General features: G+C 38.5%; 2 protein-coding genes across 10 annotated transcripts in view; one reads left to right on the plus strand and one right to left on the minus strand.

Moving 5' to 3' along the window:
- The first annotated feature begins 543 nt into the window (after window positions 1-543).
- The window catches only part of LOC310903458 (uncharacterized protein), a 43,116-nt gene continuing 20,748 nt past the window's right edge, over window positions 544-22,911 (plus strand). Inside the window, exons 1-6 of one of the 6 annotated variants that reach the window (XM_083846775.1) lie at window positions 544-556; window positions 13,708-13,826; window positions 16,483-16,585; window positions 19,697-19,805; window positions 20,649-20,684; window positions 21,193-21,390. In XM_083846775.1, the coding sequence (XP_083702901.1) occupies window positions 16,497-16,585; window positions 19,697-19,805; window positions 20,649-20,684; window positions 21,193-21,390 (432 nt within the window). In that variant the 5' untranslated portion in view covers window positions 544-556; window positions 13,708-13,826; window positions 16,483-16,496. Of the gene's footprint in view, window positions 557-13,707; window positions 13,827-16,482; window positions 16,586-18,160; window positions 19,806-20,648; window positions 21,391-22,911 lie in introns of those variants that run through there. The other 5 variants (XR_014587542.1, XR_014587543.1, XR_014587544.1 and 2 more) reach the window with 5 other exon arrangements.
- NR5A2 (nuclear receptor subfamily 5 group A member 2) overlaps window positions 6,557-22,911 on the minus strand; it is an 88,830-nt gene continuing 72,475 nt past the window's right edge. For all 4 annotated transcript variants that reach the window (XM_083846758.1, XM_083846757.1, XM_083846759.1 and 1 more), the window contains exon 8: window positions 6,557-8,197. In XM_083846758.1, coding sequence (XP_083702884.1) covers window positions 7,950-8,197 — 248 coding nt within the window. In that variant the 3' untranslated portion in view covers window positions 6,557-7,949. The remainder of the gene's footprint in view (window positions 8,198-22,911) is intronic.

Genomic DNA, 22,911 nt, shown 5'->3' on the forward strand with positions numbered 1-22,911 from the left:
TTGTGTATATTATTTCTTTGTGTTGTTGTTCACATGAAATCAACTTCCAAACAGTGCCAAAACGTAAATATGACAAGTTAGGTGAGAGGTAAGTCAGGGTGAAGCTATGACATCACTAGGGAGATCCTTTAACAAATCAATTACAATCTAAATATTAGAAAAATATGATGGTAAAATACACTCATTTTCTTCACAACTCCCAAGCTCAATAAATGAACAATGATTCTGTGTTATTAATTACTTCCAAATATATAGAAATGAGGGAATATAGTTCTAGAGCAGCTGATGATCCCTCAAAATCTACCTTCTGCTTCTATTCACAGACTGGCACCCATGACACCAGCGTGCTGCATCACCACTTGGGCAGCAGTCAGGCTGTGCCGCCTTCGCCTGCAGCATCTCGGCCAGTGCCTCTGTTGCCTGCTTGCGGTTGTTGTTCCATCTTGAACAAAACATTGCCAAGACGCTGTTGATGCTGCTCAGCCAGATTTCCTCAGGGCTCTGGCACACCAGGCGAGGAACCAGCCAGCTTTTCTGACAAGAAAAACTGTCTTAGGTCTGTCACCCTGGAAAGTACAGTGCTTTTTTGTTTAGTTTTATTTTTTCCCTGTAGGATGCTCAAGGGGTAAGGTTATGCCAAAGTTGGATATATAAACAAAGAAAAAAAAGGAAAAATGTTGTTCCCTTTACTCTTCTTGGCAAAGGCAGTTTTCTTGGTTATGTTGAATATTGCTACATGTGTTGGTGGAGCAAAAAAAAGGACTGTCTTAAAATAATTTAATTCTAGCCCTGATAGTGCTCCTCTGTTTTGATTCCACTACTAATATTTTAGTGCCGTTCTTGAACTAAAATTCTTGTATGTTTCCTATTTTTTTTCTGAAAACAATGTTTGGTAAGAACTGTTGATTTTTTAGATCTGTAAAGCTGGTCATTGTAAGCCAAGACATAGCAGGCTGACTGGTGACCTTGTCTTGCTTTTGGCTGGGCTTTCTTTAGCCTGGTGTGACCAGGTTCAGCAGTTTTCCTGTTTTGACATTTTTGGTCACTGTGCTGCTTCTAAATATGCAGACACTTACTGCTGAGTCCTTGACACTCCCCTTTTTACTCCTCCCTCCCACCCCCTGAAAAAATATAGATGACTTCTGAAAATACGAATGCATTGGGTAAAGTTGGCTTGTGAGTTCTGTTTGTGGTACACAGAAAAGGAAAATTAAACGAGTGAATCTGAGCAGTACAGAAAAAGTGGAAAGGTAGTAAGAGCTTATGTGAAGAATAAGGGTGTCATCACTGGGAGGGTAAGTTGGGTTTTGAATAAGGTAAATGAGCAGAGGAGGGAGACTAGCACAGGGAAACAAAAATCCTGAAATGCGTCCATCTCTACCTTGTCGGCGTCAGTGCCTGTCTCAGCTTCAGTGACTGAAGTTCTGTTTCCAAAGACATGCGAGACCTGGTGGAAGTTTGTAGCTGCAAATCCAAGTGCTGTGGAACTCACGGGCAGGTCTTCTGTAGGAGTATGACTTTGCTGTAGAATATTTTAACTGAATTTGTGAAGTAAAAAAACATTTTTTAAATAAAAATGTACTCCAGTAATAAGCTCCAGTTTTCACAGCAGGAGTTGAATGAATTAATTATACATTTAATTAATTATTCCATGCCTTTTTAAATCTGAAATTTATATAAATTGTAAAATAAAACTACATTTATTAAATGAAAATTAGAAACAATATCACTTACTGTGGCAGGTCTGTAAAATACATAAATGATAATTTATTCAGGTCCTGTTAATATTTCAAAGCAATTATAAAAATCCAGCATATTTTATTTATTTTTTTCTTTAGATTAAAAGTGAATCAAGATTAAATATTTATGAAACATAAATATCATGTCTATTCCGCATTTGTGCTTCCTTTTTACTACATTTTCTTTTGGAGGCACACTTCCCCCCCCAGTCTCTTTTATATTTAAGGACTGATCACAGTAGGCATCCACAGTACTCCGTATGTTCGTAATTCCACTTCCTGTGGAATTCAAACACAGTCCTCTAGACCTTGTTGTAACATAAAGCTGGAACGTGCTTCTGTGCTGTAGGAAGCAGTGCACTTTGGAGAATGTCCCTTCTTTGATGCATGTAGGTCTAGATCAGGTTGGGAAGAGCATCGCAGCTGTAATGATGTAGGGCAGGATATAAATCCATGCCATCAGAAAGGCCGACCTCTCTCTTGTATTATTCTGTGCCACTGTGCTTCTGCGTACATGAGTGGAAAGACAGCGCTGCGAAGCTGGACTCGAGCTGCACGGAGGGCTGAAGCCTGCTGTCCCCCTGGGGAGCAGTGCCTCACAAAATGTCCTGTGTAGGAATCAGAGAACTGGATTTTTGAGTGTGCTTGAGGAATTCCCGTAGGTGGCACATGTGCATGTCTGTAGGTATGCCAGCAGCTACTGAATGGCCTTCAGCAGTTTCTGTTGTACATACAGTGACTTGTTTGGGGTTCTTATTGCAAACACACTTTATTCCCTCTGCTGCAGAGTCCCTGTTTTACTATATCATTGCAACCGACAGGCTGCAGTGGTAGTATCCAGCAAACATTCAGCACCATCAGTCACAGGGTGATTGACACAAACGCTGCGCAAGGGGGCTTCTGCTCTGTGAAGGTTTTGGTTGAGGGTACTGCACCTGGCGTTACAACAGGGCACGCTCTCAGCTTCATGTAGCTGCAGCTGCACGTGGTGAACAAGCTGGTGTTAGTGGAAGTGTCCCTGCATCCTGCACCTCAAACTGAGAAATATTTCCCCATTTTACAGTGAATTTACTGATCCTGAAGCACAGCAAAAGCAAGATGTGAGAGGAAGAAATTGTGACTCTGCTTTTTGTTTCAGCCTGTGTTTTCAAACCTCAAGTCTGTACTGATGTAAGGCTCCAGCGACCTGAGCAGGGTGCTTCAGCTTGAGCCACTGTTAACTAACGCAGCCACCATCAGGAGTCTGTATTCCACCAACATTTTGCTTTACTTTGAATCTGAATTATCCTCCTGGGTGTGCACCAAACATAGATAGCAGGAACTGCCATAAGCCTGGTAGTTAATCTAGGACTAAAGGAAGTTACTGTAGTTTCAGGAAATAAGGGTGATGACCTTCTTGGAGCAATGGCAAAAACTCACCTACTAGTGCAAGTCTAAGCTTGCATGCCAGACTCCAGTAAATTGGAGAGGGTTTTGTCCTGCAGAAGAGAAAAAATAAGAGGTTTGGAAAATGTTTAATGGAGGGAAGCCTTGTCTTGTCCCGTTGATGTGGGCTGGACCAGGCTATAACTGATAAGTAAAGTATCTTCTAGCAATGCCCTCTTCAGCTTAGGTCTGCTCACATCGTGGTAGGAATGTCTGTCTGCTCCAGCTGTGGGTCAAGCCCTCTTCTGCCTTTATCATTTAGAAAGTTTTTTCATATTGTTGGCAAACTGCCCTTAGAAGATGAATCTTTCCTCAAAAGGCTTATATGCAACTGAGACTGCTGGACCTGCACAGAAATATTTGGGCTCGTGCCAGCATCACAGGGTTATATAGCTGTGAGATCTGCTGCCCCTAAAAATGTATCTCCAACTTTCTTGGATTGCTGTTAGTTTAATGCTCTGTCTGCCACTCCTAGCTCCAGGGTACAGCAGGTACACCTCCACACAGCTTCCCTGGGAAGTAACAGCAACTGTACCGGAGGAGGTAGCAATGTCATTAGAAGCTTCATTATGTACCTAGACTAAGGTTTCATATTAGGGGTTAATAAAAAGTGTTATTCAGTATTCCAGGAAATTGTCAGGATCGCTAAGTATTGTACTGACGACCTGTGTTACATTGAACTCACTCTTTCCATGTTTCCAATAAAAACATAGAGGAGATTGTTCCAGAACCAGTATCAAATGCAGTTAAAAATAAATCCCCTCATAATTTAAATCTGGAATGTATATACTAAATATATCACCCCAAATTACATATATTTTAGTTAACCTCAGGGAAAATTTGAACCCTGAAATTTCCCCTGGATATTATGTGATATGATTTTCAGTTAAGATTCCTAAATGTTAAAATTATCTTATCTGTTTTATTCTGTTTTTATTGCAATACCAACACAGCTCTGTTTCATTCAAGCACAGTATTTGTAAATAACTAATTATAGACTTGTTTCTTCCCCTTGAACCATTAACATTTGGCACCATGCAGAGCAGCCCCTTTTCAGCTACCAGACAGTTTAGGGGAAGTGGTGGACTTGATCTCAGAACAGTAGGGCGCTGCTGACAAGCTCTTGGACCACTTCACCTCCTGCTCTCGAAATGGCAATCAGAGGAGCCAGAGGGCAACTTCAGGAGAATATTTTTCTCTAGTAGCTGTAACATCTGCCTCCTTGGCAGCCTCCTCTGGCAGTTGTGTTGGAAGCTCTGGAGTAGCCCCTGGCCCTGTGGTGTATTTACATTGCTAAGAGGTTATCCTGAGCTCTGCTGGATCCTGTTACCTGATTTTCTTTTGTTCTGTCATTTTCCCCCTCCAATTCTTTGGCTGCTTAACCCTTTATGAACGACGTTTAAAGTGAAAGTTAAGTGTGCAGAATGAGATGAAATGCATTATTATCATTTTTTTTCAACTGATAAGTTCCTTTTTGACTAGACACTCAGCTTTTCTGATCTGTTTAGCAGGGTTTATTTTGCTTGAGACTACGCAATTTCACCATCACCGTCTGAGCTTTTGAAGGTGCAGCTCTCCACATTTGTATCATCCTCTCTGCATCAGATTTCTTAGGAGCTCTCATGTCTCTTATATTTTACTCTGTTCTTCTGAGAAACGGATCTTTGACCAGTGCTTTGTTTCAGTGGAATGATGTTAGCATAAAGACAACCTAAAAGTAGTCAGCATGGGCATATCAATATTTATTGGAATACTGGAAAAAAAAATCCATTGGTGATGAGAAACTCCTGGCAAGAACTGACGTGACAATATGTATTTCACCGATACAGTAAGAGAACTTCAACTTCAACAAGTAAATCACTGCACATTCTAAAAGTTGCATGGATTTAAATCCAAGGCAGCTGCAGAACATCTGTAATACAAACAGTCAGACTTTACAGATTGTCTGTTTACAAACACAGAACAACTATAATAAACCAGCCAAAGCCAAAACCTTTGAATTTTAGTCTGCTTTTACTGATATGTCCTGTAATCGATAAGGCAGTCAGAAGTAAATGTCTGGTTACAAAGTAGTTAACAATTAACATGAGGGTGTTTTTCTTTTCTTTTTTTTTTTTGTTTGTTTGCAAACTTTGGGCAATCTAGTGGGATTCTTGGAACCACAGATATGGGCAAATACATGTTAATTTACTAGCAATTGTTTCTATTAAACTGTATGAAAAATTCTACTTTTCTGTTACATCCCTATTTTAATTATTTCGTCATGTATATAGATAATGGTGCTGTGAATATGGTTAGCAACATTTTTTGTCCTTTTTTCTTTAATATTCAGTGAGATTCACTGTAGCATTTCAATAAGAAAAAAAGAAAAGAAAACACAGAATGTGAACACTTGAAATATGTTTTGTTTTTCTTTTAAAAAGTGAAGGAATGACTGCACTCATCATTATACCCACTATACATGTGGGTATAAGTATGTCACAGTCACTGTCAATTGCCACCTGCATCTTACTTTCGGTTAATTTAGTTTGTCTGAGGAAGAATGCTGTTATTTAGATAGTGCTGCCATGCCTGTTGTGTAGGATGACTATGAGAGGTGTATTCGGTTTGCTTTTGGTCAGTATGACAGTGCATGTGTTCTGTGGTACAAGGCAGGCATCTAGGAGTTGCAGACATTAGGCTTTGCTGTGTTTGTACCCTATGCGTGGACAGAATATTATAGCTGATTAATACAGGAGATTAAAATAACGTTTTGTACTAATGCAGATGTAATAACTAAAGTCTTTGGTATACAATGTATGAATGTTTGGAAAAAATTAAGAGAATGCACCTTTTCAAGTTCACATGAAACAGAAAAAGCTACAACTCACATAATTTACAATAGATTTAAATAAACTACAGTTAGGATTATGAAGATTTACAGACATTTAATCAAGTAAATGATTTTAATTTGTGAAGACCCTTGTGTGTCCCTGAACTATGTTCCACTAACTTGAAGACATGCTACAGTAAACACATATATTTGGCTTCTTCATTCTGGCTATATCTTATATAAAGATGAAACCAAAGAACAATAAATTAGCATCGTAATTGTCTACAGTGGAAACTATCATATACAATATAAATAAACTATTCAAAAGCCAGCAATCTTCATGAAAAAAAAATCAGAGGATTAGGATTTTATACAGTTTCTACAAGTGATTGTACAGCCGATAATCTCAAAAATTAAAGTCAAACTGAAATCCCCCCCTATTGATTTTAGTGTCTCACGACATACAGTAATTAAGTACTGGTAAAATAATTACCAATTTGAAAGCAATATTAAGGAAATCACTGCTTTGCAATTTTGTCACAGTTTTTTCCCACAGGACCTAAAGAATGTAAACACTATGTTTTTGTTAATGTTAGAGATTAATACTTTATTTTAAATGTATGTTGATCCACACCTGCACAGTTACCTTTAAGGATAATGAAATAAGGCAAGACTTATAACTGTGGCACTACATGTTAATACTGATATCTTCATTTGGACAGAGAGAGAATTGTTTGTTCTTCTCTAATATTTGTTCTGCAGCAGACTTTGGCCTACATAGACATAGCAGTATCACTCTTCTTTCTTTGCGTAAAAGATGTGTATTACCTAACTTCCAAAAAAAAAAAAAAGAAACACAAAAAAACCAACACCAAGTTTCATTAGATACTGGATGTTTGAGTCGGTATCTTAATTACTGGCAATTTTTAAAGACCATTTTTTAATAAGCTCTGTGGTATCATCAGCTCAAACAATTTACTTGTCTATTCTTGCATTGCTAAATGCATTTTAGTTCTTTTTTTTTCTTTTTTTTTTTTTTGTTTTAACATCGGTATTCAGTGTCTTAGAAAGGACTTTTTGTCAAAAAAGCTGTAATTGGTGGTGCTTAAAATATCTGAGTTTCCTTTATTTGAAAATGGCCATGAATATATAGCAGATCCATATTTTAGCCACTGCACTAGTAAAGTGTATAGCTGATTTGGCTGGTATTTTTGACATGTTTATCTTTGATATTTAGTTGCTAGCCAATAACAGTAGTAGAAGAGGGATACTGCCTGATTTAACAACATGAACACGTGACAAAACAAACTTCAGAACACAGTAAGAATGCCAAGCTCACTTGATAACACTCTTCATATTAGCTATTTGCATGCCTGAGAGACAGTCAAAACTGGCCTCATAGCATGTGGTGGCCATACTACATTGCATGTGGCCTGTGCCAGCTCTCTCTTACAGATTGTTGAACGGATGCCACATCATTTATCACAGAAGAAGTAAGTGTTGGGTCCTTGGAAGGATGGTAGAAGATGCTGTGGATGCAGCTTTGCATCTATTACAACTGTTTTAGAAGTCCTGCTATACAATGAAGGAATTTAGTGCACTCAAATTCCCCACTACCTTAGCTTGATAATACAGATCAGTTTTTTTTTTCCCTAGATTTCTTCATATTGGCAATCAGCAGAGTTAAATATACAAGAATCATTCTGTCCTTTTTCATGTTGACATTGGTGACAGTATCCACTTGTTAAGTTCGCTTCACTCCAGTCTAAAGTCCTGTAGATATTCCTTTGGGGATGTGTAGCATATGATTCACAGTTTGCAATACAAATACCCTGATACATCACTTATTTACTATTAGTATTTGATTATTATACCATTTTTCAAAGTCTTAAAACCACGTTTTAATTAGTGTTGCTCGGAGCAGTTCAGAGTATATCTTTTTCTTTGAAAGCAGAAGCTCTAATGGGTATAATTTATGCTCTTTTTGCATGCAGCATCTCAATGAGAAGGTTATTACACGGAACATCCCCGTTCAGGTGTTTGTAGTAGAGGTATTCTTCAGCCTGCATACTGATGGCCCGGATTTCTGGTAGTCGCAGGAGAAGCTGCCCAAATTTGTCAGTTTGCTGTGGGTAATTACACATTGTGTAGTCCAGCAGAGCAGCATTCACTTGTTCCTGAACACCTTCCACAAGCTGGAAGTTCTCTAGGTTTTTGACGTCTGAACGATAATTAGAAAAAAAAAGTAGAAAAATTGAGTTGCATTTTAATTCTTGTTTACTAAGGCAGTGTTTCACTAAATGGATGTATTTTTTTTCCTCCTGACAAAAGCATACTTTAGAAGCTGCTGAATATTCAGTGAACCCTTTTGCCAACTTTCCTGGGAAAATGATCACAAAAGAGCTTTAGCGGAATGTCTTGTTGAAATTCTGCATATACCTCAAATCAATTAGACACCAATGGAGTCTGAGCAAGGTCAGCTCTTTTCATATCTTACAAAAAGAAAGGTTGAGGATTCCTAAAGTAGAAGACCATAATATATTGCTAGCAAATGAGTCCCAAGAGGAAGCCCTATCTTTAACCTAGTATGTTACACAATTCATATAATTCTGTATTAATTTTTCTGACCCAAGGTGAAATCTGTGTCCAGGGTATGATGTAGTTAATTCTAATAAAAAGTGACAGGGTTCTTGTTTCTGTTTGACATTTTCTAAATGATTCTGAAAGCCTTTGACTTGTCTAGCCTATGTTAATGAACCATCTGGTACACTCCAGTGACTGCCAAAATAATCTTCCCTACTAGAAACTCTCTAAAATATATATTTCACTGACTAATGATCTTTATAAAATGAAATCATTGTCCTTTGGGTGGAATATCAGATAAGAATGGTGCCCTTTAACCTGACTATGCTTTCTGAAATCCAACATGCTAATTTTCTTTGATATTGGACAACAGGGGCACTTAGATCAGTAGGCAGGCAGGGTTTGCTCATTCTGCCTCTGTTTGATTATCTTCTTCATATACAGGAAGTTCAAGCGCTGGAAATGGCAGTCAGAGATAAACGCCAATATATGAACTCCTTACTACTTGATTCCCTTCATAAAACTAATTCTGATGGCATCTCTTGACATGTCTGAAAAATACAGGAGTTATTCCAAAGCTTGCAAATTAGACTGTTGCTATAATGCAGAAAGGGTGAAGTGATCAAAGTGCTCTTGCTGGGAGAATTTGTTCTTGTTGAGGTTTGATCATCTATACCATCAGTAGAGTACTCTAATACAGTTTCTTGTAAGGCTAGAGAGCAGCAATACTGAGCACAAGTACTCTGTTAATTCACTTTGAATAAAGACAAATCTGCCAGTTTATGGATGTTTGAGCAAGGGAGATGGGGAATTCGGCAGAATTTGGTTCATTGTAAATCCCAGCCTTTAATTGGAGGGGAAATGAGTGTTTTCCTTCGTAAAATAAAGGGAAGCGTGCACTGGTCCCCCAGTCCAACAGTGGCCTGGGAGGCTATGTAAATTGGGTCTAACTGCACCTTTTCCTAGATGTGCTTTAAATAGACCAGTGTTGGTTCCTGCAAGTAACTGTGTGCTGGAATATGAGGGACGTAGTTGAAGGAGGCAAACATTTTCCTCAGGACAAGAGAACAGGAGGGATGCCAAGGATCCCAATGGCAGAGCAGGGTAGCATGCACAGCCTCCAGGCTTTGAGCAGGAGCCTCTGCAGCGTGCTGTGCTGGCCGCTGGCTGCCCTTCAGGGTTGCTCTTGTATGGGCTGGGGTGAGCGTTTCCTGCCGTGATCGTTACTGTCTGCCTCTTTCCTGTCCCACTTTCATTGTGGAAATGAAGCAAGTGGCTCTCTGGATTTGTGCTGCTTGCTTGGGAACCAGGACATGACCTCTGCCTGAATTTTGCTAGCTGGCCTTAAGGAACTCACTAGCAGTACTTAAATGACGATGACTGTCCAACAAGAATCATCTGAAATTTTCAGTATCCAGAGTGAGGAGAACTGGAAATTTCAAAGCTGCCATGCCTGGTCCCTGAGCTACTCAAACTCGTTTATCCAAAGTGCTCTCATCTCATGTATGTTAACAATAAATGCTGTAGTAAAGTGAATACAGACAGGCTGAATACAAAGAGAGAAGTGTAAGGGTCTGTGCAGACCAGAGAGCGCTATGTAAAGCTCCATAGACATGTCTCAAGCTCTTGTGATATTTTTTTATCTTTTTAAAGAAGAGGTTTGCCAAGCACATAATTGCAATATAAATTAGGTAGTTATTTTTGAGAGAGAATCAAAAATGGTGGCCGAACTCTAATACAGATGAATAGCAACAAAGGAAAAATATAAGAGCACTGTGAATATTACATTACTTCTGGTAGCGCTGAGCTCTGCAGGTACAGCAAGGAATGCTGCACAGTTTTCTCTTCTGGCACTTTGTCCCTATCAGCTAGTGTTGGATAACGTTAGTTATATGTTTTTTTCCTGTAGATGTTTTGTTGTGCTTTGGGTTTGTTTTTGTTCCTGACATTTATTAGATGAATTTGGCCATAGGTACGTGGTTTAGTTTTCCAAGTGTTTCCTTTTCTATAAGGATCCTTTGAATGCTAACGCTGTAGGTTGGTGAAACACCAGGTAATGCTGGGGTAACTCTGCTGAAGTCAGTGATGTACAATGAGCATGAAATCTGCTACCGATGTACAACACAACAGTCTCTTGTGCTTTCATACAATTTTTCATTCCTGTCTGCTTTTTAGAGTTGCCATGTCTCTCATCAATCTTTACGTCGGTTAGTAACAATTTGAAGTACACGTTTAAGCTTAATGTAAGAAATAATTTTCCAGGGCTTAGACACTTGTAAGTTAAATGAGTAGGAATAGGTCCCCCCTCCTCCCACCCACACACCCTTTAAATCCTAGCAGCTAGAAAAAGTGTTTTGTGTTGCTTACAGTAAGTATAGGTCTCTTATCTCTTCTACTTTATTCACTCAGGGACTAATTACCAACTTTTTACATGAAACAGCCTTACTGCGAGCTCACAGTGGGGCACACATCTTTTTCTATCCTTATTGGAAAGTAAACCCTTAGGTCTTCTGGAATATATTATATGTTTTACAAGAAATAGCAATTGCTTTTCTGTCAAACAAAGAATTTTTTGTCCTCTATAGCTTACTTTTGACGATTAAGACAAAAACAGTATTATAGTGTGTCAGGATCTGCTCTGCACTCACAGTAAAGATCTGCTAGTATTCCCACAAATCCCCAAATTTTGATTGTTTTATACATCTGCTATAAAGCTGTGCTTTAAGCTGAAACTGCATATAACATTCAGCCTGAGGAGAACACTTTTGCATATTTTTTCCCAAAAATGGGTCTGGTCTTTAGAGGGGGAAAATATTTAGGTTTCAGAGAGATTTTCTCCCTCTCATATTCCAAACATGAAATACTGAAAATTTGGTGGTGCATTAATCTGTAGAGAGATTCCCTTGGTCTGGGAATTTCAAAAAGCAAAATGAAAGAGAATGAGAGATTTAAATCTGAAAAATAGTAACTGCTTAGAAAAATAGTAACTGCAGCGTAAATATTTCCCAAAGAAAGCTGGTTATATTTTACTGCACGCATCTTTTATCAGACACCCTTTCCATGTAAAGCGATGAACAGGTGCACACACAGATAGTTCAGTTTCCTCTGTGGATTTTGCACCTTTGCAAGTCCTGGTACTGCAAGGATGAAATTAGGTTATGTTTTGGCTTCTCTGTGGGTAGAAGTTCCTCACTTCCGTAAGGCTGGAAAAACGTGTGTTCCAGGCAGTAAGACTCGATATTAGCCCAAGGTCAAGTTTTATCTCCCTGAATGGGTGTGCGAGCCTCAGCTCTGCAAGCAATATGTAGGATTTTATTAAAAGCCAACAGCCCCCAATGCCTGGCAGCTCTTAGGAATGGCAGTCAAAGGGGCACAGGTAAAATAGGATGGCTTCTAAACTCAAGTGGTGGGGCAAGTGGTTTCAGGCTCGCTTGCTGAGATGTCTGTTTGTCTGTTTTTTCCAGCTGGACTGGAGATTTTGTAGGTAGATTTTGCCATGTGATAAAGAAATCTTGGAAGGCAGGAAGAGTTATGGTTGGTAAACTGCCAGTCTCTGAAAATTGCCAACAGTTCTCTTTCACGGGAACTAATGGTAACAAAAGCAGCCCGGCGTAGCACATCTGCCATGGGTGTACGCCGTGCTTTATCTATGCCTCCTTCACAGGCAAAATGCTACAGAGATGGAAGATTTATGGTAAAGATGAGGTCGTTACTGCAAAATTCCCCTCAATGCTATTGGAGTGTGGTTGTACTGAATATTATTTATTTAAAAGGCACAGGAAACACATTTTGATAGATGTACTTGTTAATCAGTTGTAAGGTGCTATCGTCAGCGCTTCCCAAAACTTGAGAAACCTTCCCATTATAACAGCAGCAGTCACTTTTGTTTTTGTAAGATGCACAAGTCCATATTGAATACATAGAAAACTTTTCTTGTCTTCTAAAGGATTCTTTCTCTGGCACCAGTTAAGCTGTAACAGTGTAACGACTGATCTCTGACTTTATTAGGGTCATAAAGTAATTTTCACCTTCAGTTGAAGGTAACGTCAGATAATGGGCACATTGTTTTGAAAATATTGATTAAATTATTCTCTAGCAATGTATTTCATTCATGCATAAGTGTTGGGCAAAATGATATGCATTTCCAAAGCAAGAATAAGATGCTCCCAAGAGAAGCAGCTGTAATTCTCAGTCCGAATCTCAATCCATCCCCTCAGCACTCGGTCTTGGAGGACCTTTGTTTCAGAGCAACTCAGAACTCAACTACAACATATTTTTGTGGTGTTCTATAGTGGCAGGCTTCTTTCTAGTGTTTTTAAAATATTGAAGCATATTTTTCTATGCCAAAAAGGTTGTAAAATGACAGATTCTTACTGAGAATATCAGTTCCTGACCTCTACTAAGAACTGTGTTATTTACTTTTTTTAACAATTTTATGATTGCTTTTGCCACTGTTAGCCCTACAATGGAAAGGGAGCTAGGGGTTATGAAGCTGAATTCCTCTTCTTGTGCAACTGAGAAATTATTTTACTAAACTTCAGTTTTTTTCTGTTCTTGCAGTCCCAGTGAAGACAAAGGGCGAAGCCTAATTTGGTCTCTCAAATCTTTATTACTGGTGTAATTACTGAGTCATCACTTGAGAAAATAAAACAGCTTGACTTTCGACAGCTCAGGCTGAGAGTTTACTGACTTGAAAGTTAAACAAACAAACAAAATGTCCACCCGCTTCTTATCCTGGCACCACAGGAGCCAACATCCTTATACCTTTCAAATGAGGCAAATGTGATAGGGTGGTCATTGAAACACAATAAAGCGGGGTCCTGCCAGGCCTCTTTTGGAAGGAAAGCTGCTCACAAGTCCAGAGCCAAAGTCCACAGCCCCAGCTGCACCTGTAAATGCAAAGTCCGGTGCTTCTCCCTGAGACTTGTGAGGGAAAAGCAGGGCTGGGTGCAGGAACAGCTCGGGCTGTGGAGAGCCAGTTGGGAGAGCTGGTTAAGGAAAGCTATACATTGCCAGCGGGTGGAGAGGGAACCTGCCTGGGCTGACATGGGTTTCAGGTTCCTGCTTCCAGGATTCTTTGTGCATTTCATCTGGCGACCACCGATCAGTCCTAGAAAAAATGACTCGACCCAAGTCTCTCTTTTCCAGGGACAAGTTCTGAAACAACTGTCCTGTGGAGCCATGATTGTATTTGTATGCAGGTACATGTCAATAAGCTGTGGCAGAAGTGATTTATGGAAGATCTCACAGATAAACTGAGAAAGAACGTGAGTTAAAACTCATTTTTCCTAACTCCTCACCAAGTCCCAGGTCTGTAGTATATGCCTGGGCTAGAAATGTTTGTCTTCTAAATATTCTGTTGGAATAAGCACAGATAAGAAAACTAGTATGGTAATTATCACGGTATCAGCTGGCCTCAATATGTACATGTTTAAATGCAGGCAGATCCACAGCCCTAGCATTAGTTTTTATCACACTGTTACCAGAAAAGAAGTATCACATTTGATAAAAATAGAAAATTAAACTTATGATAAAAGAGTTAACAAAATAAGAATAAACAGGAAATTTAATGAACCACGTGGTTTGCCTAGTTAATTTCTGAAACATCATTTTAATCTTCCATAACACATGAACAATACAGGATTGTCGGTGTTTTAAAGGAATTGGCTGCCAGTGTCTACAATTTGTAGGGTGTGAATAGTTTAAAATATCATAAATATTTATGAAGTTCCTGGGAATGGTGATACGGACATCATGCAAAATCCTTGAAGTTATGAACTGAGGCAGAAAGGGTGTTCTATGCAGCTTGCGATAATAGGCAGTGCTGTATAATGGAGAGGAGCAGCGAACAGTCTATTATTTGGATGAGAAGCAGCTAAATGTTCGGAAAAAAGGGAATGAAAATTTTAGAAATTCACTTCCTTCTAGAAAATACTTGCTTTGCTTTTGCTCAGACCTTTGCAACTTTTCTGAATTATTGGATTTATATTTAGCTTTGCTCTCATGAGGAGTTTGGATGCTAGCTATCCTTTCCCTCTCTATCCTTCTCCTTCTACTCAAGTACTGTTTAAAATAGAAATAATGGACCAGGTTAATCTCAGAGGTATTTCTACTGCTGTCACTGGAACTGCACCAAGGGGTGACATAGTCCTAAACCAAGAAATATAAATATTTTCTGGAAAAATATCCTATATAAATTTCTACTGAGGTTAAAACACAGAAGTACAGCTGCCACTGAAACCCTTTTGAGTAGCAGGCTGTATCCTTTTATAAAGCCCATCTGTCTCTGCAGAGTATAAAAAATGCATGATCATAAAAAGCAGTGCTCCTTAGGGGAAAAATCTCTCTGTACTAATCTTGTAGTCACTTTACAAAACAGTTTTTAATCCCAAATTTGCATTTGATTTTCAGTCAGGAACTTTTGTGGTTTTTGCAAAGTTTTCTTATTCCATTAGAATAAGATATGAGGTACAGTTTGTTCAGGTGGCAAGTCCAGACTATGAATAAACCAACGTTATCATATGAAAGAGAATTAAACAGGCAGATCCAAGTGGGGATATATTAAGCCAAATTTAAGCTCCAGTAGTTGAATTTAGCCTGTACTAGATGTCTGGTTTGCCTCAGGATATATTCAGCTTTCCAGCTAATCGACTGAGGAAAACTGCCTCAGGTATGATAAAATTTACAAGACAGCTCAGTCGAATAGTTCTTGTTATAAATACTAGCTTAAAGGCATTCTTCTGGTCTTTGGGATCAGGACTGTATTTGCATTTAATTATTATATTTCAAACTTTTTTGAACTTGGTTAAAAATATTAGACCAGCCAATTATATTGTTATAGTGGTTTATGGATAAGAGCAGAACTTCATACCACTTTTTTATTACTTGGTGAATTTTCTTTGCACTTTTCTTTCTGTTTACATCCAAAGTCCCACAGGAGCAAAGATTATTACAATATACTGTCTCTGAAAGAAGGAAATATAGCTAAGCAAAGGTGTTTTAGTGATGTGCTGCTCAAAGGGGTGCAATACTGTACCATGACTGTCAGTGTTATCATCAAATAATTTAGAATTTTAAGTCCTCTGCCTTATTTTGAGAGAAGGCTCAGTGTGATACAATCGGCCAATCATCATTTATGGATGTATTGATTTTTAAAAATATATTTTTTCTCTATTTAGATATTTTTTTAAGACATGATTTCACTAGCTTTATGTGCCAATATTTGCACTAGCTTGGAACTGAACATGTTTTTTTCACTGAACTATGTTGCGTTAGTGGAAGCAGATTCTAATCTAGAAAGAACATGAAAAAGACGATCACTTATGCCCGTGTAAGATGTGGGAAGTCGAAATTGCTGAAAGAACTGTTTTTAATATACTTTTGTTGAAACAATATAAAGCAAAGGGTTATTCATTTAATTGCTCAGTGCTGAAAGCACTACAGCATAGCTGCAGTAGAAATGACTCCCATTAGCCAAATGTTTGAATTTTACTATTCAGAAGAGCTAGACTTCACTGTTGACATTTACAGCTATTTACCTTGTAAACATAACTGCAAACAGCTCACAAGACCATTGAGGGTACATTGAAGCTGTTTTGTCCGGGATGCTGTTTCAATTCCGTATCAAACTAGTATTGACAAAAAACTTTCAGGCTTAGATGAAAAGCACGGATGAGCTCAGTCCTGTTGTATATTTGCAAGTGGCAGTCATCAGATTATTACCAGGCCTGACCACACAGCCTGTGTGCTTGCCTAGATGTGCTCTTTGAAGCAGGGTGTTTCCCCATCTGTAGGTATTTTTTTGGTGGACAGAACTGAATTGCCATTTGGAATGAAACTTGTTTATTTTTCATTTTATAGTAAAAGTTATATGAGCTGCTTCTGCAATTTTTGTAGTACTAATTTGGATTTCTTACTTTAAAGGTTAATCTTCCTGAATGTTATGTCCAGGCGAAGAAACCTGGCTTTCCTCTAACCTTGTGTCCGTGACAGACAACGGCTATACATTGGGCGGGACACAATTCATGTAAGTACACATGTGCATCCTCAACTTTTAGTTTCGTGGCAATGCAAAGGCTTTCAAATTCTAAGGTATTCAGCAACAAACAGTGCATTCATAGCTGTAAATTACCACAGTCACCAAGTGCCAAGGTAATCACGGACTCCTGCAGCAGAGCCTGCCCGCCTGCCCTGCAGGATCTCCATGCTGGAGGATGCCAAACAGCCTGAACATGTTGGGAGCAATGCGCTCGCACGTTTACTTTTGTTCTTGGCATTCTTGGTTTACATTTGCTAATTGGAAGTTAATGTCTTCCCACAGGCAAACAAACATATTTAAACCAAAAATTACACTATTTTTTTCCAAACTCTGTATTGAAAAGCTTTTCCTAGTGCACAGTCCGAGGAGCACCTCTGAGTCTGCCATCTTACTGGAGTACCTTTTTCACCTCTACTTTATCTGTATGATTAACGCAGAGATTATTGGTCTGTTCACCTTAATCTAAGTCAGTTTACTTGATGTAGTCTAGTTCAATGAAGATTAACACAATTCTTAACATTTCTGTCTAACCAAACCTAATGATCTTGCAGTGAAGCGCAGCCCAGCAATACTTTGATATTCATTTCCTAGGTTGGCTTCATTTTTTTTTTTTTTTTTTTTTTTTTTTTTAAAATAGAGATCCCAGCACAGAAAAGACAAATCAAGCTTGACACCTGGATAAAAAATCACGTACTGGAAAAACTTGACATAGAATTCAGTGGTGTCAAAAATACTAGATATTTGATGTTTCAAATTCAGACATTCTTCATTTAGACCAAAATAACAGACATTTATAGAGCACCTTACTGCTGGTGACTATTTAACAGCTAGGTGCTCTCACAGCATGGTACTCTTTATGTGCTCAGTAATGAAAGTTTGCTATTGATTTTTCTGTAGCTGCTTGTAACTATTATAGTTGATACATCAATAGAAAAGGAAAGCACAATGTTTCATAGGAGGCAGAAAATCAGAGAATACATGATGCTGTGACAGTAAATCATGGCATAATCTCAAGAATTGATAGATGGTTACTGCTAACTTGAAACCCATGGCTTTCTCTGAAAAGACTAGCCTATAATCGCCCAATATGTTCTAACAGACTGACTGCCCGTAATAGTGGTAAAGGACACAACACAATGTTTCATCTTCAGAATAATGGTTTCCGCAGGCCAGGTTGTTTTGCTGGGGTGGATTTCGTTTTGTGTGCTACCGCAAAAGAAGGGCGAAAGAGTGGTTGGAATGCAATTTAGATTAATAGGTAAAAGTTGTAGGAAAAAGTCTTTTTTTTTTTTTTTTTCCTCTTTCTTCCCTCTTCAGGAAAGAGCACAGAAGGTTTATGTTTAAAAAAAAAAAAAGAAGAGAAGTTGTCATTAATTTTTAACAGCAAAAGTCTGCAGTTAGTTGAAAAGGAAACGCAAAAGAGCTGATTATTCTTGAGATCAAAATATTGGAGCTGTTTTGTCAAGAAAGGCAAATGCAGAGAAAATAAGTTTACCACAGCCATTTCCAGCTCCACAGCATCCTGAAAAGGTGCCAACGGCACGTAAGTAATTGAAAGCTCTTTTAAGTGTCCGCTTCTCTCTGCCATGTTTTTGAGGGGAACAGTAATTTCAAAATTTTACAGTATGCCTAGTGAGGTTTTAGCAGGAATGTTCTTAATTGCTCTGTTCCCTCTTTATTCCCTGGCTCATCTCTGGTATTTATCTGTGGTTTTAATTAATTGTGAGGGTCTTATTTCCCTCTCTCAAAACAGAAAGGGAAGAAGAACCACAGGTAGGAGTTAGCTGGCCAGCTGGAGCACAGTGGGAAGTTTAAAGGACACTGCTTCCCCAGTAGCCTCTTGGCAATGTTCCTCTCTGAAAGAATATTTTCAGTGCACAGTGTTGTTTTCCAGCACTGCTTTAGGGGATGAAAGTCTGATACCCATCCGTTTCAACCTTGCTGGTGTCCGTTCTCTAAAGCCAAAGGTCTTCCAGAAGAGATGGACTTAGACAAAAGGAAACAACTTTCTCAAGCTACCACGCACTCAGCCTGTCTCAGTCTGGGCTTGAAGAACAGTCCGTGTCATTTATTCTGCCTCGGCTATGGGCTTTCCCCAGTGAAAGATCAGATAGCATCTTGTCTCATCATGACCAGTTCACGGATCTCTCTCACAATTTTTGGTGCTGGGAGAGAGGAAAGATGCTGTTGTAGTGTAATTTCCTGTTCTGATGCTGAAATCTACCTCCCTCTTGAGATGACACTTTCCTTCACCTGGCAAGCAGAGGTGTTGTGCAAAATGTTTATAATATGCATCAGCTGGGGAGAACTCTAAATGTAGGATTTTCCTTATTAATCCTTGACTAATCTTATAAAGTGAACTCTTAAAATGTCTTTAGGAGGATGGTCATGTGCGGACTAAACCTTTGCAAGCCACCTGGGCTGTTTTGGGGCTTAAGTATCTATTTCAATTTGCCCCATGCCCAGTAGCTCTGCAAAGACCCAGAGCAGTACAGGGAACCTCCGCTCTACAAAGTTCATCCAGCCTTAGTAGCAGCTTTGCCAGGGCCTGAGGAGCTGCAATTTTCGCTCCCCACCCCTTTCCTGCCAGCAGAAGTCAGTGGGACGTGCTCCAAGCCATAAGCTTGGGAACGAGTGTTTCTGCACAGTCCCGTTCCGTCTCCCAGTTCGTGATCACAGCTGTGTTCAAGGCTGAGCCGTTAAGTTTGTTTCTGAATTTTCTTTCATTGTTTCTTTCCTGTTTGCCTCTATTTCCTCCCTCTCCATCTCTCACTTGGCTTTGATCACAGTTCCGTGGTTTCTCTTTCCTTCCTGTACTTTTCCCCGTTCTCTTGACCCCTCTCCTATCTCCAACCCCCCGTTCTGTTTCTCTGGTCCAGTTGCTGCTGTCCCTCATTTTTACCTCCTGCTCTTGGTTCCTGCTGTGCACAGGTATCCTCTTCTCCACCACTCCTCTCCCATCACTCTTGCAATTCCTTCTTTCCCCTGGCCTTTTCCTATTTATTTCTCCTGCTACTTCTTTTCAGCGTTTCTTTGCAGTATTTCACCCCTCTATTTTTGCTCCCTTAGAGACAGCCATTGCTTTCTTTTCTCTTTCAGTGTCCAAGCTGGCACAAGCATCAGAGGGATAAGAGAGAGAGGGGAATGTGGCCTATGTCTGCGGTGTGTCTCCAGTGCATGGCTGACAGTCACACACATAGACTTTCAGGTAGGAGCCTCTGCAGTGTGTTTTCAAGTAAAAATGAGTGAGGAGCAGGTCCTAGTTTGTAGTCTGTACATTCTTGTATTAAAATTATGTAATAAGTAATATGTTATAGCAGCTGTGAAGTGAATTTAGCCATTGCCTTCCTTTAGCATGTTCCTCTCTCAGTGAAGCATTTAAGTGTATGCCCAAATTAAAAATATAGGGTGGTCTGACTGGCTTCAAGATTAGGTATATTCACTGATTTATTTATATCTTTATATGTAACCATTTATTCCCAAATTACACTGGGAAACTTGCCTAACAAAAGCAGCCACTGATGTTAAACACTGCTACCAATAGCAGCAAAGAAAAAAACAAACCCTCTATAATCCCAGACTTCCTTTGTTACATATGAAATACACTCAAACTTGCACCTTGAACATCTACTATGTATATTAAAAATGGGACAGAAATTCTAAAAGTATTTTCAAAGCAGAGACAAATGTAAATGTGAGTAATTTGAAGGTGATTCCCACCCTGAACTATTTTAAATCCATTCTTACTAATATTCTATATACATATTAGAGAGTGAAAAAGTGCAGAGTGCACCACGTTATTCTGAAATCCCCACTGTCTGCATACAAAGGCAGCAGTACAGAATACAAATACTGCTTGATACCCGTGTTTCTAATTACTTGTGAGATGTGTATCTATCAAATATATGACCTAATTTTCTCTCAAGCATCTAATCCTATTGTTATTTCAAAACCTTCCAAAATACGCATTTTAGAAAAAAAAAAAAAAAAGAAAAAAAAGAAAATGTACTTGCTGAAGATGGTTAATGTCTTTTTTTTTTTTTTTTTCAAGGTTTGCAGCTGTCAGACAAGCAGACAACATAAACCGGTGATGATCAGATTGGATCAAATTCATGCCTCAAATGATACTATTATATTCAACAGTTACTTGAATTTGCAACATTCGTTGCATTTTGTGAAACAAAGTCAGGACAAATCAACAGTGTTTATTAATTTTTCTCTATAATTTAGTGAAGTTTATCTAAGAAACTTCATCAGCCATGAAACAGGAGGCAATCTCTGGAATTCTACAAGAATTTAATCATTTATGACTGACATCCAGGGTGGAGATGAATGAATACTTATTTATTAAAAATAGTGGTTTAATTCTTAACTATAACATATAACCCCAGTATATATATGTATATTTACTTATATATTTTTTGTGAATTCAATACATATTATATATTATATATTATATATCTATATTTCTAATCTCTCTATATAATAGTATATTATATATATATATAATCTGTATTTTATTCACAAAAATAAATGATTGGAAGTTTCATCAAGAAAGATATCTGTAATATAGACACTCTCCTGATTTCTTTCAGACTCTCTGCACAATGTATGGAACCTGCATGGGAGGCTGGACTAAAACCTGTCAGCTCAGTGAAAAAGCGTTTTCAGGAGCAAGGGAATGTTTGTCAAAGTCTTTGCTCCATACATCATCATTTAGCATCTCTAAGAACTTTCAAGGACTGCTTTTTAATTGTTTGGCTTTGCTACAGGTTTTGATAGATAAAGTGAAGGTAAGATGTCTTTGCTTTTGTTTCTCTATAAAGAGTTCAAAAATCCCACAGATATAAAAGAACAGGGCAAAAGCAAATCCACTCTGTCCTGCATGTTGCACACAATGCTACAATTTGCTTCTAAAAATCTCTTAAAAGATGAATTCTCACAGTTTTTGCAAAGTTTTAGACACCAGCGTGAAAATACAGCAAGGAACTCCTGTCATGTTGAATTATTAACAAAGAAAAAGATCAAATTTACTCAAAATGCATTCCAGGTATTTTAAATCAGATTCGTTTAACTATGGTCTTTGTTTTGGTATCTGTAGATATTTAAATGGTATCTATAGATATTTAAACAATGATGTTTCAATTTGTTTGTACCTCACAGAGTATCTTTAATACTCTGGATTTCACCACTTTTTACAAAGATAACTATTCTTTTCATTTACCAGGTAGAGGAACAGATATATGAAAGACTTCAAAGCTCCATAGTCTGTAATGGAGTCAAAAACAGAGACAAGAGGGTTCATTTCTGTATTGAGCAATGCTGGCTCCCTTACAGGAAAAGTCCCTTATGAGATGATCCTAAAATGATTTTCTTGTCCATATTCATACATTTTCTTTCCCAGAGGATTGAAGTAGAAAAGTGGAACAGCTCTTCTAGCAGCAGAGTGGAGAACCTTGGCTGCTTTGCCTGAGAGCCAGAGAAGAGTTAAATGTTTCACAATCAGACTGGCTATTTAACTCTTCTCCTGACCCACATAATCTCTAATGAGAAAGTTATACCTAGTTTCCATAGGCAAGGCAGGACATGCAGCAGTGAGGGGCTATATAAATAATCAAGTTCAAACGCAGCAGATTGAGGGAAATTTGTAAAAACTGTGAAATTGGGAGACTCATGATGAATTTAATCATCTTGCCTATGAAATTTACTGATGTGGGGATAAGAAAGAACCCATACGATCATCATCATTACCTCCTTCATCCTTCTGCCAATGCCAGCCATAGATCTGGCAATTTGTACATCAAGTTTGTAACTTTTGATTGAGTTGTATCGTAATACTTTAAAGAAGTGGTCATCTTGATTTCAAGAAAGGGAGCCTCCATATTATATCTATAGATGGGTTCTTCCAAAAAACAGTGATCTTCACCTTGAAATTGGACTACTTCTAATATAATTAATCCCAAATTAATACAATGATCCTGCAAATATGTTCTTATGTTGACTTCCATGGAATGGTCACAGCAGCCATTGTCTGCTGAATTAAACTTTTAACAAATACCATGTGGCCTCATCATAATCACATCTCAGTTACCACAGAATTTCTTCCTTTGACCTTGGCGTACACCACTGCCAAGACACCCTTACGAGCTCATTAATATGCTGGTTTTTTTTTGCATCCTCCCTTTTCTCTGCTATATCAGACATGAATTGTGTTCACTTTCAAGGTCCTATAGCTGTTCCTTCACTACCTATCATCAACCATTCAGTGTCACAAGGTCACCTCCTGCCTCTGAATTGCCCGCAATGCCATCTCC

The sequence above is a fragment of the Anser anser genome (genome assembly GCF_964211835.1).
Source record: "Anser anser genome assembly, chromosome: 8".
In the NCBI taxonomy this organism is placed as follows: Eukaryota; Metazoa; Chordata; class Aves; order Anseriformes; family Anatidae; genus Anser; species Anser anser.